The 13,977-nt window shown below is 47.0% G+C and overlaps 1 protein-coding gene across 1 annotated transcript in view; it reads left to right on the top strand.

Moving 5' to 3' along the window:
- Positions 1–13,977, top strand: part of dars2 (aspartyl-tRNA synthetase 2, mitochondrial) — a 75,372-nt gene that overhangs the window by 55,906 nt on the left and 5,489 nt on the right. The window contains exon 15 of the mRNA XM_038795115.1: positions 9,858–9,968. Within this exon, the coding sequence (XP_038651043.1) occupies positions 9,858–9,968 (111 nt within the window). The remainder of the gene's footprint in view (positions 1–9,857; positions 9,969–13,977) is intronic.

Genomic DNA, 13,977 nt, shown 5'->3' with positions numbered 1-13,977 from the left:
TTGAGTTCATAATTTCCTAAGGAGGAAGTTGGTGCTTTTTGGCTGCAAAGTTGTGAGAACCCATGGCCTTCACCAGTTGTTGAGGAAATGACAATCAGAGATACGTCTCATTTAGCTCATGACTGGCTTGATAGCATCATCAATGAAAACCTCAGAATAACTGCCCGCCTGTCAGAGATTCCGTTAGTGAAAATAGAAGCAGGAGGATGCCAATCGACCCTTCAAGCCTGCTCCATCATTCATTATGATCATGGCTGATCATCGAGCTCAATGCTGTTATAATCCTACAGGAGACCCAGGGATCTGCAACTTCGGAGTCCCTGTGGTCTCACCTGAGTACGGTTTACCCAGATGAAGAGGACGGGGCTACCCCTCCTTCCCAGGTCTGCTGGGACATAAATACCCAGGGCCGGGCGGGGGAGACCTTTCGGGGAGTAGGAGGTAAATAGTAAGGAGAATAAATCTAAACTTTTCTACCGTCATCATTTCCAAGTGGTCGCTTGTCTGAGACACTACAAATACCCTGTTCCTGCCTTCCCCACCATATCCCTTGATTTGTTTAGTCGCAAGAGCTATATCTAATTCCTTCTTGAAATTACACAATGTTTTGGCATCAACTACTTTCTGTGGTAGCAAATTCCACAGATTCACCACACTCTGGGTGAAGAAATTTCTCCTCGCCTCAGTCCTAAAAGGTTTACCCCTTATCCTCAAACGATGATCCCTAGTTCTGGACTCACCCACCATTGGAAACATTCTTTCCAAATCTACCCTATCTAATCCTGTTAGAATTTTATATGTTTCTATGAGATTCCCTCTCACTCTTCTCAACTCCAATGAGAACGATGGCTGCAGTCTCAAGTGGAGCATAAGGCTGGCATAATCTGGTCGGGTCTAAAGGCCCGTTCCTTTGTTTTTTCTAAATTTCATTTTTCCTGGATGGCTCAGTGGTTAGCATTGCCAAGGACCCAGATTCGATCCCGACCCCGGGTCACTATCCGTGTGGAGTTTGCACATTCTCCCTGTGTCTGCATGGGTCTAACCCCACAACCCAAAGATGTGCAGGGTAGGTGGATTGGCCATGCTAAATTGCTCCTTAATTGGAAAAATGTGAAAGAAAAAAATTCATTTTTACAGGATATGGTCTTCGCTGGTTAGGGCAGCATTTGATGACCATTCCTAATTACCCTCGAGAAGGTGGTGCTGAGCTGCCTTCTTGAACCATTACAGTCCATGGTGGTGTAGGTTCACCCACAGTGCTATTAGGGAGAGAGTTCCAGTACTTTGACCCAGGGACAGTGAAGGGATAATGAAATATTTCCAAACCAGGATGGTGAGTCACTTGGAGGGGAACTTCCAAGTGGTGGTGTTCCCATGTATCTGCTGTCCTTTTCCTTCTAGATAGTTGCAGTTGTGGGTTTGGAAGGTGCTGCCTAAGGAGCCTTGGTGAGTTCCTGCAGTGCATCTAGTAGATGGTGCACATTGCTTCTACTGTGCATCGGTGGTGAAGGGAGTGAATGTTTATGGAATCAATCTACCGCCCCTTGACATTCAATGGCATTGCCATCACTAAATCCCCCACCCAATATCCTGAAGTTTCCATTGACCAGAAATTGAACTGGACTAGCCACTTGTCAGCCCTAGCCTGAATATTGTCCAAGTATGCCTCACGGTAGCATGGTGGTTAGCATCAGTGCTTCACAGCTCCAGGGTCCCAGGTTCGATTCCCGGCTGGGTCACAGTCTGTGTGGAGTCTGCACGTCCTCCCCATGTGTGCGTGGGTTTCCTCCGGGTGCTCCGGTTTCCTCCCACAGTCCAAAGATGTGCAGGTTAGGTGGATTGGCCATGCTAAATTGCCCGTAGTGTAAGGTTAATGGGGGGATTGTTGGGTTACGGGTATACTGGTTACGTGGGTTTAAGTAGGGTGATCATTGCTCGGCACAACATCGAGGGCCGAAGGGCCTGTTCTGTGCTGTACTGTTCTATGTTCTATGTTCTTGTTGCATTTGGACATGGACTGCTTTAGTGGCTGAGGAGTCGTGAATAGCGCTGAACATTGCACAATTATCAGTGAACATCCTCACTTCTGGCCTTCTTATGATGGAAGGGAGGTAATTGATGAAGCAGCTGAAGATGGTTGCACCTGGGATACCTTTGAGGATCTCCTGTACTAATATTTTGGGACTGAGAGAACTGACCTTCAAGAACCACAACCCCTTTGTGCTAGGTATGACTCCAACCAACAGAGTGTTTCCCCCCTGATTCTCATTGACTCCAGTTTTGCATGGGCTTGTTATTATACTTGATCAAATGCTGCCTTGATGTCTAAGGCAGTCACTCTCACCTCAGCTCTGGTCCATGTTTTGTGCATGTTTGAACCAAGACTATAATATGGTCAGGAGCTGAGTGACCCTGGTGGAACCCAAACTGAGCATCAGTGAGCACTTTATTGCTAAGTAAGTGCCACTTGATAGCACTGTTAATGATCCATTCCATCACTTTACTGATGATTGAGCGTAGAATGATAGTGCTGTATTGGCCATACATGGGCAATTTTCCACATTGCTGGGTACATGCCAGTGTCATAGCTGTATTAGAAAAGCTTGGCTAGGGGTGCAGCAAGTTCTGGAACACATTTTCAGTACTATTGCTGTAATAGTGTTAGGGCCCATATAGCTTTGCAGTATCCATTGTCTTGAGCTCTTTCTTTTTTCTTTTCTTTAATGAATTTAGAGTACCCAATTATTTTTCTTTTCCAATTAAGGAGCAAATTAGTGTGGCCGAGCCACCTAACCAGCACATCTTTGGATTGTGGGGGTGAAACCCATGCAGGCACAGGGAGAATGTGCAAATTCCACATGGACAGTGACCCAGGGCCGGGATTCGAACCTGGGACCTCAGCGTTGTAGTCCCAATGCTAACCACTGCACCACGTGCCGCCCCCTCCTTAAGCTGTTTCTTGATATCAGGTGGGGTGAATCGTATTGGCTGAAGACTGGCATCTGCGATACTGGGGATCTCTAGAGGAGATCGAGATGGATCATCCACTCGTCACGATAGCTGAGGATAATTGTGAATGCTTCAGCCTTGGTTTTTACACTGATGTGCTGGGCTCCTTCACCATTGAGGATGGGGATATTTGTGGAGTTTCCTCCTCCAGTGAGTTATTTAATTGTCCACCATTATTCACAACTGCATATGGCAGGAACACAGAGCTTAGATCTGATTGATTGGTTGTGGGATCGCTTAGCTCTGGCTATGACTTGCTGCTTATGTTGTTTGGCACACAAGTAGTCCTGTGTTGTTTCTTCACAGGTTGACACCTCATTTTTAGTTATGCTGGTGCTGGTATGCTCCACTGCACTCTTCATTGAACCAGGGTTGATCCCCTGGCCTAGTGGTAATGGTAGAGTGGGGGATGTGCCGGGCCTTGAGGTTACAGATTGTGGCTGAGGACAATTCTGCTGCTGCTGATGGCCCACAGTCATCATCTTACCTAGTCTTGAGTTCATTGATCTGTTCAAAATCTATCCCATCTGGTATAGTGGTGGTGCCACATAACATAATGGAGGGTATCCTCACAGTGAAGTTGGGACTTCATCTCCACAAGGTCTGTGCAGTGGTCACTCATAGGGTCTGGTTTAGCACAGTGGGTTAAATAGCTGGCTTGTAAAGCAGACCAAGGGCAGCAGGGCAAGTTCAATTCCCGTACCAGCCTCTCCGAACAGGCGCTGGAATGTGGTGACTAGGGGCTTTTCACAGTAACTTAATTGAAACCTACTTGTGTCAGTATGCGATTTTCATTTTTTTTCATTTTCATATTGATACTGTCATGGGCAGATTCACCTGTGACTCGCAGATTGGTGAGGATGAGATCTTGTATATATTTTCCCTTTCGTTGGTTCCCTCTCCACCTGTCGCAAACCCAGACCAGCAGTTATGTCCTTTAGGACGTGGCCAGCTTGGTCAGGAGTGGTGCTACCGAGCCATGTTCGGTGATGGGCATTGAAATCCCCTACCCAAAGTATACACTTTGTATCCCAAAGTTCTCTTTCCGCTCTCTGTGCTTCCTCCAGGTTGTTTTCAGCATGGAGGAGTACTGATTCATCAGCTGAGGGTGGATGGTACACGGTAATCAGCAGGAGGTTTTCTGTCCCATGTTTCAGTTGAAGCCATGAGATTTCATGGGGTCCAGAATTGATGTTGAGGACTCCCAAGGCAACTCCCTCCTGACTGTATAGCACTGTGCCACCTCTGCTGGGTCTGCCCTTCTAGTGGGACAGGACGTACTCCGGGATTGTGACAGTGGTATCTGGGATGTTATTTGCAAGGTATGATCTCGTGAGTATGACTATGTCAGGCTGTTGCTTGACTAGTCTGTGAGACAGCTCTTCCAACTTTGGCAGAAACCCCCAGAAGTTAGTAAGGAGGACTTTGCAGGGTGACAAGGCCGGGTTTGCCGTCGTCATTACCAGTGCCTAGGTCAATACCAGGTGGTCTGTCAGGATTCTTTCCTTTAAAAAAAATTTTTTTTCCATTAAGGGGCAATTTAGGGTGACCATTCCACCTTCCCTGTATCCTTTGGGTTGTGGGAGTGAGACCCATGCTTACACTGGGAGAATGTGCAAACACCACATGGATAGTGACCCGGGGCCGGGATCGAACCCGGGTCCTTGGCGCCATGAGGCAGCAGTGCTAACCACTGTGCCACCATGCCGCCCCAGATTCTTTCCTTTTTATTGATTTTGTATCAGTTTGACACAACTGAGTGACTTGCGAGGCCATTTCAGAGCGCATAAAAAGTCAACCACGTTGCTGTGAATCCAGTGAAACAGATGGGTTTTTACAACAATTGACAATGGTTTCATGAACATCAATAGACTTCTAATTCCAGATATTTATTAGATTCAGTTTCCACCAACTGCTGTAGCAGGATTTGAACCCAGATCCCCAGAGTATTACCCTGGATCAACAGTCCGATGACAATATCACTACACCACTGCGCATCACAAAGTTTCCAAAACTTCAAGCCACGGAATCCCTAGTGATTTCCCAAGAGCATTGGGGAACTTTAAACATTTTCATAATGCTGACGACTCTATTTTTGCCACAAGAAAGGTGCAAACACAAATCTTATGTAAACAATTATTTTCTAGCTGTGTATATATATATATATATATAATATAATATACATGCATATGTTAATTAGGAAGGGACACACAATCACAAATACATTCAGCAGTTATATGGGCCCCTCAACATTACCCCTGGAAGTAAGCTGTGGGTAAGCTGGTAATAATAAAGAAATTTTCCTATTAAAAAAAATATTTGAGTTTTGTCATTTTTAACGGGCAAAAGATGCTGGAAATCTGCGGCAGGATTCTCTGACCCCCACCAGGTCGGAGAATCGCCGGGGGGGGGGGGGGGGCGTGAATCCCGCCTCACTGCTCCAACGCAGGCTGCCGAATTCTGCGGCGTTGGTTTTCGGGCAGGGATCGCGCCACGCGATCTCCAGGCCCCAATGGGCCAAGCGGCCACCCATTTTTGGCCAGTCCCGCCAGTGTGAAATGGACATGGTCCATTCCGGCGGGACCTGGCTTGGAGGATGGCTAGCGGAGCCCTCGGGAGGCACGGTGGCCTGGCCTGCGATCGGGGCCCACCGTTCTGCGGGCGGGCCTGTGCCAGAGGTTCTGTGCATGCGCCAGAACACGCTGGCGGTCCTGCAATGCGCCAACTCGCGCTGGCCGGCAGAGGCCCTTCTGCGCCGGGTAGCACGGCGCTAACCCTTCCAGCCCCGGCCTAGCCCCCGGAAGTGCAGAGAATTCCGCAACTTCCGGGCGGCTCGACGCTGGAGTGGTTCCCGCCGCTCTTTGGTGCTGGGAAGGGCCGCCCCGCCGATTGCTGGAGAATCCCGGCCCTGATTCTCATTTTGCACACATGCACCTCTCTCTCCCTGACACAATACACACCTCGCTCCCTCACACTCACATCTGTGTCTCCCTCAGTCTCATGCACACACCTCTCCACTTACACCTCTCTCTCTCATCTCGCTCCCTCACATTCACCCCCTCTCTTACTCATGCACTCATCCACACACACAGTCACACAGACACAAAAAAAACACCTCTCTCTGAGCCCCTATTCCCCCCCCCCCCCCCCCCCCCCCCCCCCCCCCCCCCCAGCCTGCAAGCCACACTGCTCTTTCTCAATGCTACTTCTCGTAACCTCTTTATGCCGCCGGCTCCTGCCTCAGGATCAATCTTCGCTGTTGACCCTGGGCTTTTACGCCCAGCAAAAGCAAGATGGAATAAATCAATTGGACCAATAAGAGAAAAGTCTCTTGGATCATTGGATGCTGATAGCCTGGCCTATCAGAATCCAAAGCTCCATGAGGCCTTGATCTTATTAGCTCATTTCATTGAGTAACTATTTTTTTTAAAAAATAATTTTTATTGGAAGTTTTTACAGAAAATATAAAATATAACGACAAACAATGAAATGCAACAAAAAAAACCATAACAACAGTAACACCCCCCAGACCGTATCAACGCATGTATCATATCCCCCCCCCCCCCAACCCCAATGAACAACAAGAGAACTTAAAATTAAATTAAAATTAAATAAACAAACATAGTCACCGTCTCTCTCTCCCCCCCCCCCCCCCCATCTCCAGATCAACCCAGTGTGCGGAGCATGGTCTGAAATCGCTATGGCCGAATACTCGGCATCCTGCACCCTCGGGATCAATCCCCTGCTCAGGACGAAAAAATCTATTCGGGAATAAACCCTATAAACATGATGAAAAAAGGAATACTCCTGCGCTCTCGGTCTCCCAAACCACTAGGGATCCAACCCTTCCATCTGGTCTATGAATCCCCTCAGCACTTTGGCCGCCGTCGGTCTCCTACCCGTCCTTGAACTGGACCATTCCAGTGGGGGATCCAGCACTGTGTTAAAGTCTCCACCCATGATCAGGCCCCCTGCCTCCAGGTCCGGAATGCGGCCCAACAAACACCTCATGAAGCCAGCATCATCCCAATTCGGGGCATATACATTAACCAGCACCACCTTCTCTCCCTGCAGCCTACCCTTCACCATGATATATCTGCCCTCCTTGTCCGACACCACCTCAGCCGCCTCGAACGCCACCCTCTTCCCCACCAGAATCGCCACCCCCCCCGGTTCTTCGCGTCCAATCCTGAGTGAAAAACCTGTCCCACCCACCCCTTCCTCAGACGAACCTGGTCCGCCACCTTCAGCATAGCCACGTCCGCGTTCAACCCCTTCAGATCGGAAAATACCCTAGTTCTCTTAACCGGCCCATTCAGCCCCCTCACGTTCCAGGTGATCAGCCGGATCAGAGGGCAACCCGCCCCCCTCCCCCGCCGGTTAGCCATAGCTTATTGGCTGCTCGCCCCAGGCCAGCTCGCCCTGCCGACCCGTTTCCCATGGCGATAACGCCTCTCCTCTACCCCCCGGCCCACACCAGCTCCTTCCTGGCCTTTCCAGCAGCAACCCGGTATCCCCCCCCCCCCCCCCCCCAGGCTAGGACCCCTCCTAGCCGCGACACACCCTCCATGGTACTTCCGTGAGTCAGCTGACTTCTGCTGATCCCAGCAGCTCCCGCCAGAACCCATCCTCTCCCGGCATGGGGTCATCCCCCTCTTACCACACCTCCTTAGCACCGCTTCAGCGCGGGAAAGAAAACCAGTAGAGGCCCCACCGCCAGCTCCCCCTGCCCCGCAGCGCGGGAAACCAGAGGAAAGCCCGCGCTTTCACACTGCCACACCCCACCCTTCTGACGCAGCTCCCCAAAATCTGGTTTCACCCCAGCCCCGTACAGAAGAGAACATATAAAACACAAACCCCCAACATTCCCCACACCCATACCCAACAGACAGACCCACTCGGAAACAGAGCAAAAAGAAAACCAGCATAAAAAACACACATGTCAAATTTGAAGAACAGCAACAGCGAAAACAGCAACTGCCATAGTGTGTCCCCAGACCCTAGTTCGAGTCCAGCTTCTCCGCCTGTACAAAGGCCCACGCCTCCTCTGGGGACTCAAAGTAGTGGTGCCGGTCCTTGTATGTCACCCACAGGCACGCAGGCTGCAGCATTCCAAATCTGACCTGCTTGGCATGCAGCACCGCCTTCGTCCGGTTGAACCCGGTCCGCCGCTTAGCCACCTCCGCACTCCAGTCATGGTAGATTCTCACTACCGAATTCTCCCACTTGCTGCTCCTCTCTTTCTTGGCCCAGTGCAGCACACACTCCCGGTCGCTGAATCGATGGAACCGCACCAGCACCGCCCTCAGGGGCTCATTTGCTCCTGGCCAGCACTCTGTGAGCTCCCTCAAGCTCCAGGGGCAAATGGAAGGACCCCGCCCCCATCAATGAGCTCAACATCGTGGTCACATACAACGGGAGATCCGACCCCTCCAGCCCTTCCGCCAGGCCCAGGATCCTCAAATTCTTTCGCCTCGTGCAAACGTCCAGCTCCTCCAAGCGGTCTTGCCACTTTTTGTGAAGTGCCTTGTCCAACTCCACTTTCCCCACGAGGACCACGGCCTCCTCCTACCGCTCAGCGGCCTGCTGCTGCAACTCCCGAATGGACGCCTCCTGGGCCGCCTGGGTCCCAAGCAGCTTGTTGGTAGTCGCATTCAGGGAGTCCAGTAGCTCAGCCTTCAGCTCCGCAAAACAGCGCAGAAGAGAGGCCTGCTGCTCCTGCACCCACTTCCACCAGTCTTCGGGTGTTCCGCCGGCCGCCATTTTGTCCTTCTTCCCCCGCTTTTCTTGGGGAGCTGCTGCAGCTTTTTCCTTTGCCCCACTCCGGATGAGCACCATAAATTATGGGGAATGCTCCTCTAGACACCTTCCCCCACCGGGATTCGTCAAAACAGCGCATTTTGGGGCCCTCAAATCGGCCCAAAAGTCCTTAAGTAGCGGGAGCTGCCGAACGTGCGGGTTAGCTCCGCATAGCCGCAACCGGAAGTCGAGAGTAACTATTTTTGAAATGGATCAGTTGCTCCTTTCAAACTGGTGTTTGCTGGTCACATGGTGACCACCAGCTCCATGGAACCCCTGGAAGCATATTTGAGAAAGCCTGATTTAAATAAGAGTATTATTCTATTTTGCTGTCCCAAAGTGGATAATTTCACATTTATCCACCTTATGCTTCATCTCCCATGTATTTGCCTACTCGCTCAACTTGTCTAAATTACTTTGAATACTCTTAACACCCTTCTCATCACTCACTCCCACCGAGCTTTGTATCATCAGCAAGTTTGGAAATATTGCATTTGGTTCCATTATCTAAATCATTGATGTACATTGTGAATAGCTGAGGCCCAAGCATTGATCCCTGCAGGACCCCATTAGGCACTGTCTGCCACTTCACAAAAGACATATTGATTCCTCCTCTCTCTTTCCTGTCTGCTACTCCATTCTCAACCAATGCCAATATATTACCCCCAGTATCATGTTCTTTCATTTTGCACACAAACCTCTAATGTGGGAGTTTATCAAAAGCTTTCTGAAAATCCAAATACACCACACCCACTGATTCACCTTTGTCTAATCTACTAGTTACATCCTCAAAAAACTCCAGTAAGTTTGTCAAACAGGATTTCCCTTTCATAAATCCAAGGGATCCTTTGTCTAATTCAGTTGGTATTTTCTAAGTGTCCTGTTGTCACATCCTTTAAAACATTCTCTATGTTTGTATATGTTCTATGTAAATTGTTTTGAGGTTGCCAAAGAAACCGTGTGAATGATGATCAGCACAGTTGAGGTTTTCCCATTTGGACTTCTGAGAGTTATTGCTGTCTAGTATTACCATATTCTGTTTTTTGTAGGTGAGGAGCCAACATTATGACCTGGTGTTAAATGGCAATGAAATAGGAGGAGGCTCCATTCGAATACATAATATGGAATTGCAGCATTATGTACTAGAGACAATATTAAAGGTATATAGCTCAATTTATGTTGTTTACATCTCAGTGGGATTGCATAAGCATATGCTTCATAATGCAGAAATAATTAGCAATTGTATAGATGTATTCTAAGCCCTGAAAAGTATGTGGGTTGAAAATGGGGTTGCTAAAGCTTGAACTGAGGGCTATTGTACATACCATGGGGGTTTCTCCACAACACTTCCATTTATGTAGAGCCTTTAATCTGATAAAATATCTCAAGATGTCTCACATAGAAAACTAAATAAGACTGAATTACAGAATTGTTACAGTGAAGAAGGAGACCGTTTGGCCCAATGGGGGCAATTTTGCATCCATGTTAACCATGGGTGCAAATGGCAATGTAGGGGCAAAATCCCTCGCTGGCGAGATCCCCACCCATCGCTGGTGATGTAACGAGGTTCCACCCCTTCATTTCAATACATTTTAATAAATGATCATATAATTAAAGGACTTCCTAGCCATATGTTCTCCCCACATTAAAAATTTCCCTCAAGTCAGTATTACGATTCTGGACCAGATCCCAACATTTACTAGGATACCGGACAGAAACCCGAATATTTTCTTTAATTTTTAAGACTGAGGAGGGGGATACTTCATTCTAAGAGTGACTCGATGCACAAATAAAGATATGGTACTTTATTGTTAATACAGTATTAAACTGACCTCAGCATCATACAAGAAATAGCATTTAATTACAAGTTAACCAATGCTTAACAATAAAATGAAAAGCTTTAACTCCTGACTTCTATCTTTTTATCTCCAATCAAGCAAAATCCATCTCAGGTTTGAAATAACCACTTTCAAATACAGTTAGCAAACACAGGATTACTTTCTGTATGGATGTCTTGGAGGAACTGCTTTGAGAGAGAGAGAGAGAGACATCCTTCAGTAAACAACCTGCTGATTCTTGTCTGTGTCAAACTACTGTTTAACGTCCCAGAATTTGGCTAAAATTCCCTGTTCTGTTCAGATCAAAACGGAAACTCAACAGCTGACAGCCCTTGGCTCTCCCCAGCAACTACATCATCTCCATCCCACTAACAGGGTTATGAAGATCTCACTAAAGCTAACCAAACTCCTCAATTATCTAAATCCCAGGGAACCTTCAAATTCCATTCGCCCTATTTAGGTAAACACTATACGTGGTTTGAATAGAGTTTGCATCATGGAAACAGACCCTTTGACCCAGCCTGTCCATGCCGCCCAGTTTCTATCACTAGCCTAGTCCCACTTTCCCGCATTTGGCCCATATCCCTCTATACCAGGGGTGGGCAAACTACGGCCCGCCAAAGGTCTTTATGCGGCCCACCAAGATCAAGTCATAATATTTTTTTTTTAATTTCTTTTTAATTTATTTTTTATTTTAAGGTTAATGGGGGGGGGCTGTTGGGTTACTGGTATAGGATGGATACGTTGACTTGAGTAGGGTGATCATTGCTCGGCACAACATGTGTTTCATGTGAAGTTTCTACTTTAAAATATTAATTAATAAAAATTAATTGCTTTTTTTTCTTTAAACTGAGTTACTTTGTTTTTCAAATAAATGTGTTTCATGTAAAGTTTCTACTTTAAAATATTAATTAATAAAAATTAATTGCTTTTTTCTTTCTTTAAAAACCTTTTATTTTGGCTATTTTAAATATTAATTATTTTACTTAATATACTATGCGGCCCTTTAAAATTGTGAATTTCTGAATGTGGCCCTTGCACGGAAAAGTTTGCCCACCCCTGCTCTATACCCACCCTGGCCATCCTGTTTTTTAAAGGAAAGAATGTACCCACCTCTACCACTGCCTCTGGCAGCTCATTCCAGATGCTCACCATGCTCTGTGTGAAGAAATTTCCCCTCTGGTCCCTTTTGTATCTCTCACCTTAAATATATGCCTTCTAGTAAGAATAATATAATAATAATAATCACTTATTGTCACGTGTAGGCTTCAATGAGGTTACTGTGAAAAGCCCCTAGTTGCCACATTCTTGCACCTGTTCGGAGAGGCTGGTACGGGAATTGAACCCGTGCTGCTGGCATTGTTTTGTATTACAAGCCAGCAATTTAATCCACTCTGCTAAACCAGCCCCATGGAGTCTAGTTCTAGACTCCTCTAACTTTGGGAAAAGATGTTGACTATCTACCTTATCTATGCCCCTCATTATTTTGAAAAACCTTTATAAGATTTCCCCTAAGCCCCCTACACTCCAGGGGAAAAAAAGTCCCAGCCTCTCCTTACTCAGACCATCAAGTCCTGGTAGCATCCTCGTAAAGCTCTTCCGCCCTCTTTGTAGTTTAACAATATCCTTCCTATAATAGGGTGACCAGAACTGAACACAGTATTCCATGTGTGGTCTTACTAATGTCTTGCACAACTTCAACAAGACGTTAACTCCTGTATTAAGTATTCTGATCAATAAAACCTGGCATGCTGAATGTCATTTCACCACCCTGCCCACCTGCGACTCCACTTTCAAGGAGCTATGAACCTGTACTCTTAGATCTCTTTGTTCTGTAACTCTCCCCAACTCCCTACCATTAATTGAGTAGGTCATGTCCTGATTTGATCTACCAAAATGCATCACCTCACATTTATCAAGATTCTGTTACAATCTTGTATAACCTTCTTCACTGTCCACTATGCTATCAATCTTGGCGTCATTTGAAAACTTACTAACCATGCCTCCTACATTCTCATCCAAATCATTAATATATATAACAAATAACAGTGGACCCAGAACCGATACCTGAGGCACACCGCTGATCACAGGCCTCCAGTGGAAAATAAACCTTCCACAACCACCCTTTGGCTTTGGTCACCAAGCCAATTTTGTATCCAATTGGCTACCTGGATTCCAAGATATTTAACCTTTTGTAACAACCTACCATGTGGTACCTTGTCAAAGGTCTTGCTAAAGTTCATGTAGACAACGTCGACTGCACTGCCCTCATCTACCTTCTTGGTTACCTATTCAAAAACTTAATTAAATTGGTGAGACATGACTTTCCCCTTACAAAGCCATGCTGACTTTCCCTTGTCTGTCTAAATGCCTGTAGATCCTGTCCCTCAGAATACCTTCTAACAATTTACCCACTACAGAAGTACGGCTAACCGGTCTGTAGTTCCCAGGCTTATCCCGACAGTCTTTCTTAAACAAGGGCACAACATTTGCTACCCTCCAATCTTCGGGCACCTCTCCTGTTGCTATCGATGATTCAAATATCTCAGTTAGGGGGCCGGCAATTTCCTTCCTAGCCTCCCACAACACCCTGGGATACATTTCATCAAGTCCTGGGAATTTATCTATCTTGATGCGCTTTAATACCTCCAGAACCTCCTTCTCTGTAATATGTACACTCCTCAAGACATCACTTTTTATTTCCCCAATTTCCCTAACATTCGTGCCTTTCTCAACAGTAAATACTGACGAGAAATGTTTATTTGGGAATGAATGATGATCTTTTATGATGCTTTAGTTATCCCTTATGTAGCCATAGTGTCTTCCTGTCTTTTAAACCAGGATTTTTAAAAACCTTACTGCAGTAGAGTCATACACACACTTACCCAGGCTTTTAACCCCCATTACCGCATCGGATCCATATAATACAATACACATCCAAAATTCCTATATCCATCACATTAACAAGGTTTACAGCTGCTTTTGCAAAACGTGAAGCTGTCAAGGGAAATTTGTCAGGGCGCAAAGGTAGGTTTAGCCCCAGGAGGGGAGGGACGTGCCTGGGCAGTGCCCTGGCACTGCTCCCTGGCACTCTGGATGTGCCAATGCATTATGTGTGGTGGGGGGGGGGGGGGGGGGGGGGGGCTGATTGGAGCATGCTTTAAAAATGGTGCCCTGATATCTGTGAAGCCGGCGTTGCCAGCTCTATCAGGCCCTGCCCCGTCAGTGTGACAATGAAAACTATGCCTCCAGATTTTCTGTGCACAGGGTGAAAAATTCCACCCGGTGTGTCAGCATTGGCTTTCAAAATAAGCAACTCACCTAGTTCCAT

This window comes from Scyliorhinus canicula, chromosome 4 (assembly GCF_902713615.1).
Source record: "Scyliorhinus canicula chromosome 4, sScyCan1.1, whole genome shotgun sequence".
Classification (NCBI taxonomy): Eukaryota; Metazoa; Chordata; class Chondrichthyes; order Carcharhiniformes; family Scyliorhinidae; genus Scyliorhinus; species Scyliorhinus canicula.
The sequence above is the reverse complement of the archived record's forward strand: the minus strand, read 5'-3'. Positions and strand labels throughout refer to the sequence as shown.